The 6000-nt window shown below is 33.5% G+C and overlaps 1 protein-coding gene across 1 annotated transcript in view; it reads right to left on the minus strand.

Annotated features, from left to right (window-relative positions):
• LOC134264638 (survival motor neuron protein 1-like) overlaps positions 1–6000 on the minus strand; it is a 58246-nt gene that overhangs the window by 17637 nt on the left and 34609 nt on the right. The window contains exon 3 of the mRNA XM_062746913.1: positions 2877–2984. Coding sequence (XP_062602897.1) covers positions 2877–2984 — 108 coding nt within the window. The remainder of the gene's footprint in view (positions 1–2876; positions 2985–6000) is intronic.

Consider the following 6000-nt stretch of genomic DNA (forward strand, 5'->3'; position numbering starts at 1 on the left):
TCATATTTTAGCATCTTTTGCACTACACTTCTTGTCTTTATATGACTTTATATACTATTCATTACTTTTTTATTCCTGAGAACTTTATTTAGCATAATTATGCAAGAGGGTGTGCTCATGCAAATATCATTCCTTTATATATTCTTTATTCCTTAAGATTATATAAAGCAGTAACCACAGTTGTGAAAATTTTGTCTTGCTAATAAGGAGTAAATATCTAATCAAAATAAGGGTGTTGCGAAAATTAATCATGATAATGTATAATTTAAACAAATGTGAGTACAATTCAAAGCTGAAGCTTTTTTGTTCAATGTGCAAATATTTACTGTAGTCTGGTATTAAGAAAGATTAAGCTGGCTCTTGAGTGCACTAATCTATGTACCATACTTGCCAACCTCCAGCATAAAAAAATCTGGTCATGACCAGATTTTGAAAGTAAAAAATCTGGTCATAACGCGTAACGACATTCACGACATATTTACCATGATTAAGGGGACGAAGGATGTATGGTCACATGACTCAGTTTAATTACATCATAATCTCTGATAATATGTACAAAACAAGATTGAAAACACAGTACTTGTACAATTTTTTGACTGTTTGTTTGCGTTCACCATCTAGTATAAAAATATCTGAAAACATTTAAAATTTCTTGCAAATATTATCAAATTACGGAATAGATTAATCCACTCTTCTGTTTCCCTACACTGCACGTCCAGCGCGTCGTTGACGTCATAGTGGATCTCTTAGTGCAGTAAAATCATACACGGTAAAAACGGGTAGTATAAAATCATAAAAATGGGTCATGATCTGTACATGGTGGGGTATTCTGTGAATTACAGAACGCAAAAAATATTTTTACATGGATGTTGATGGAAATGTTCTGTGGGTATATCTTATTTGGCTTATTTGAGAAATGTGTGACGTCATAGTTGGGTTTTCCCGTACTCGAGAAATGTAAACATGACACGTGTTTCTCATGATCATGCTCCGTGCAATATTGAGCTCAGCTTCACCATTCAATATTTTTACAGTTAATCAATACCATGACGAACTTGCACTTCAACATAAATTTTCAAATATTGAATGACAGGATTTTTTGCAAATTAATTTTTTTGTTGTTTAAGTTGTCTTAAAAAGTACGTAAATTTCTGTCTCCAGATGCACTGTGACAAAAGAATCTTAATTTTTCGAATTTTTAACCCTATTTATACTCTGAAATATTTTAAAAGACACATGTTCGCTGACATATTTTTTATGTATGTTGAAAAATTCAGTTATGGACCGAGCGATGGGCCCAAAAACATGGAGAATCAAACGTTCACTCATACACTGTGGGGTATAGTAATTGTCACTCAATATTTCAAAAATAAGTCTAGAAACCTAGGCCTAGAAAAAAAATATGTTTGTTTCCACTTTCCCGACCGACCCTAATTTATAGTGCCGACCCTAAAAATTTTTTTAATGCTTTTGTCCCATGTAGTGCAAGATTTCACCCAGGGAATTATAGTCTCCAACTTCGCAAGCTTTTCAAGACAGAAAGAAGTTTGAGTCACCTTTCTATTATAAGTTTAAGTCACAGAAATGCTTGAAAACACCATTTCTTTTGTCATTAATGTTACTTCTATACACGGTTTGATTAAAGAAGTAAAAATAATTTTCAAAAAAAAAAAAATTGCCTACCGACCTACCCTATATTTTTTCAGCCTGAAAGCGGAAACAAACATACTTTTTTTCTAGGCCCTATTAATATATCTGCTTTAATGTATGTGGGACATATTAAATTACGGATATACAATATATGAAAAAAATTGAACGACACGTATTTTTTCAACTAAAGGTCCTTCTTCCACTTAAATTATATATATATAATTATATATAAGTATTTGTGGATTGAGAATTCTTTTATTAAAAAAGGCTTTAACTTAGTACATTGACAAAAAATTCATATATAATTTAATTTACTTTACATGTTAAAAAAGAGCATTGAAGTTTTCATATTTCAGTATTGACCTGAATTAAGTGTGCATTTTTAAAAAAAAAAAAAGCCTTTTCAGTTTCTGAAAGTATTCCAATTTTGGTTTTGAAGTTATTTTTCCTCTCTCTTAATTAATTAACTAGTGCAATATGTAATAAATGTGCAGTTAGGCCTACATTGTCTTCGATCACTTTATTTTATCTAATGAAAGTTGTTTCCCAAGATTCCTTGGTATGTACATAAATATTGTTTCTCTTTTCCTTGGTTCAATCAGAGACATGTCTCTGGTTCAATTTGTTCCTGCTGGCCCTGATAACTATCTAGTACTATCGGAAGCTATTTTAAATTGACTTCAAACATTGATTTGTCAAAACAACATCCAGTTAATTGTTTACACCTGCTCTGATAATTAATCCATCGGCATTGTTTAGGTAGATCTAAGCTTGGGTTGTAAATGGAAGTTAAAAGTGCAACCTAATTTACGAACCAAATCTGGAAATCGGGAGATTTTCGGGTTATTCGGCAAAAATCGAGTGAAAAGCATGACCCGGCGGATCATAAAAAATAATCGGGTTACGGGTTGAAAAATTGAGTGCAACCCGACGAAATCGGGTGAGTTGGCAACTATGCTATGTACATGTTCATCTACGTACAAAGGAATTCAAACTTTCAGGTGATCGTATGCCTAATTTGAACAAATTTGATTCTGCACTACTTGAGAATGCTGCCTTATAAATATGACTAATCATAGGGTTGCTTTTATTTCAAAAATTTTCAAAGATCTTTCCTAAGTATTCCAATGTGAAAGTTGGATTGTCCCACCCGATACCCAAGATCATTATTACATCCTGCTGATAATTCCATACTCACGTTTGAGAATTTTTTTTATTACCAGTACCTGCTTTTTTTTCCTGTGTCTCTTCTTCCTTTTGCCACCCTTGCGTTTTTTATCTGTTGTGACTGGCTTTTCCTCGTCTGTCAAACCTTGGTCATCGTTTATATGAGCCTATATTAAAATTGACTTTTGAAGATAAAAAGATGAGAACAGGAACATTATGCAAAGAATTAACATTCATAAATACCTTAAAACAGGAGGCCAACGGCACCTTATAGGTCAACTGAGTATCATGTAACAACTTTCCAACAATTGAATTTGGTTTGTGTTTTAAACCAGAGGACATGAAATTCACAATTTTGAAAGAGGCACCATTGCTTATCATAATTAAACACTTAGCATGCTTACTCTGGTTACTTAATACCAAGAGGTAGATCAGAGTAACAAAGAGAAAATGCATTTCCACTTTATAACCAGTTGTGCACCCCACCCCACAGAACCACTGATCCTGGTGCCACATATTTCAAAATTTTGGAAATTTTATCATAAATTTTATTTCATCATAAATGGTTGATTAAAACCAAAGAGCAGTTTCAAAGCATTAATTTATTTTCAGAATATGTAAGCCCCCCTCCCCCTCCGTACCCTTGACCCAGGGGCCCTGAAATTTTTTCATCATAAATATGTACTTAGATCATTGGCATAATACCAGAAAAGGAAAAGTTGTTTAAAGAATTTATACACAAGAGAATGCTTCAATATAACTATGACCAATAAGTGCTTTGCTGTTCTTGAGAAGAAATTTTTTAAAGATTTTCTTCTGTATTCCTTTGTTAAACTTTGATCCCCTATTGTGACCCCACCCTACCCCTGGGGGTCCATGATTTGTACAAACTTGAATCTATGCTACCTGAGGATGCCTTAACATAACTATGACCACTCATGGCTTTGCTGTTCTTGAGAAAAAGATTTTTAAAGATTTTTCCTATGTATTCCTGTGTTTAACTTTGATCCCCCACTGTGGCCCCACCCTTGTCCCCGGGGGACAATTGAATGCCCCGCCGAGGGTTTATTAGTAATGCAACATGAAAATGTGTATTAGTGTATGAAATTTGATCAGATTATCTTGAATAGTGATGCAGTTGAATTGCTTATATAAGTATATATCAGCATATGGAGTTTGACACTAATTTCTTTAAAGTGAGGTCAAGGTCAAAGGAAATGCCAAGGTCAAAAAATGTTGATGCAGTTGAAAAGCTTTCATCAGTATGAATCAGCATATGAAGTTGAAAAAATATTATGAATGGTTTATTAAAAACTGACTAAAACACAATTTGATAACAGTGAGGTCAAGGTCAAAAAAAGGTAAAATTCTAAATTATTGATGCAGTTGAATTGCTTACATCAATATGTATAGCATATGAAGTTTGACACTAAACACTGCTTACCTGCATGATAATTGAAACATTTATCCCCTTTTGGGATGGGCCCAGATGGTGCGTCTTCACTACTTACTTTTGTCAATAGATCAGTTTTGAGTCTAGCATTAATATACAATTTCATATGAACATCACCCCATGCATAATTTAGGAAAAGTGAGGTAAAGGTCAAAGGAAAGGTAAAAAATGCTGATGCAGTTGAATATCTCTCATCAATTTGCATCAACATAAGCAGGGCTCTACATTAACGCTTGTCCGCTTGTCCGGTACCAATGAAAAAAAATTACTGACAAGTGAATATTGCTGGGCACTTGTCCGATTGGACAAGTGATTTTTCTATGTAAAGAAGTCTTCAAATAATAATAATCATAAAATAAAAAACAACTATTGGAAAGTTTATCGAGTGAAAATGGAAGCAGTACATAAACCTGAATTTCGATCCCGATATCAATCGCTATGCAAGTTCAATCGGCAATCCTCGGCTGACTCCGCTACGCTCCATTCAAACCATGAGGTACGAGTCATCCGAGGAACTATGCAAGTTCACACTATTGGGATCGATGTTCACTAATTGCAGCCATACTATTGCATGGCATGGATCTTATGACGTTTGCGAGTTTGGAATATATTTGATTGATATTACAGATTCACTTGCGAACATTTATGCTGTTGTCAGGACAGGAAGTCTAGATAAAATTTTATTTTATATGTGTTTGTCTTATTTATCAATAACTACAGTAATAAATCAAGCACATTTAATTTTTTAATTGTTTTCAAGTTGACATAATAAGACATTCATTGAAAATTTTTTCGGACAAGTGAAGTTGAAGTTCAGACAAGTAAATATCTTGGTCACTTGTCTGAATGGACAAGTAGGAAAAAAAGTTAATGTTGAGCCCTGATATGAAGTTTGATAAAAATATCTTGAATGATTTCTTTAAAACTGACTTAAACACAATATGATAAAAGTGAGGTAAAGGTCAAATGAAAGGGCAAGGTCAAAAATGTTGATGCAGTTGAATAGCTCTCATCAGTATGTATCAGCTAAAGTTTGATAAAAATATCTGGGATGGTTTCTTAAAAACTGAGCTAAACACTAATTTAAGAAAAGTATGGTCAAGGTGAAAGGAAAGGTCGAGGTCAAAAATGTTGACGCAGTTGAATAGCTCTCTTCAGTATGTATCAGCATATGAAGTTTGATTACACTATCTTGAATGGTATCTTTAAACTAAGCAAAGCACTTATTTAAGAAAAGTGAGGTCAAAGTCAAAAGAAAGGTCAAGGTCAAAAATGGTGAGGCTGTTGAATAGCACTCATTAGTATGTTTCAACATGTGAAGTTTGATAACACCATCTTGAACAGTATGTTTAAAACTGAGCTAAACACTAATTTAAGAAAAGTGAGATCAAGGTCAAAGGAAAGGTCAAGGTCAAAAAATGTTGATGCAGTTGCATAGCTCTCATCAATTTCTATCAGCATATGAAATTTGATGAAAATATCTTGGATAGTTTCTTTGAAACTGAGCTTTGAACTGAGCTAAATGCAAAGTGTGATGGAAGGACAGACAGTGTTGTAAAAAAATCTTCCTTGACCTGAGACAAGATAGGTAGAAGTAAGTAACCCATACTGACATAGAATAAAACTGCTAAAGATATGTTGCTAATATCCATGTTTACAATGTTTTCACTTCACTTAGCTATGATGTCTCAACCATTCAACTATGATGTCGTGTAGCCTATGACTGTATA

Source organism: Saccostrea cucullata, unplaced genomic scaffold, assembly GCF_032062105.1.
Source record: "Saccostrea cucullata isolate Sc308-1 unplaced genomic scaffold, CSIRO_AGI_Scuc_v1 ctg1225, whole genome shotgun sequence".
NCBI classification, from domain to species: Eukaryota; Metazoa; Mollusca; class Bivalvia; order Ostreida; family Ostreidae; genus Saccostrea; species Saccostrea cuccullata.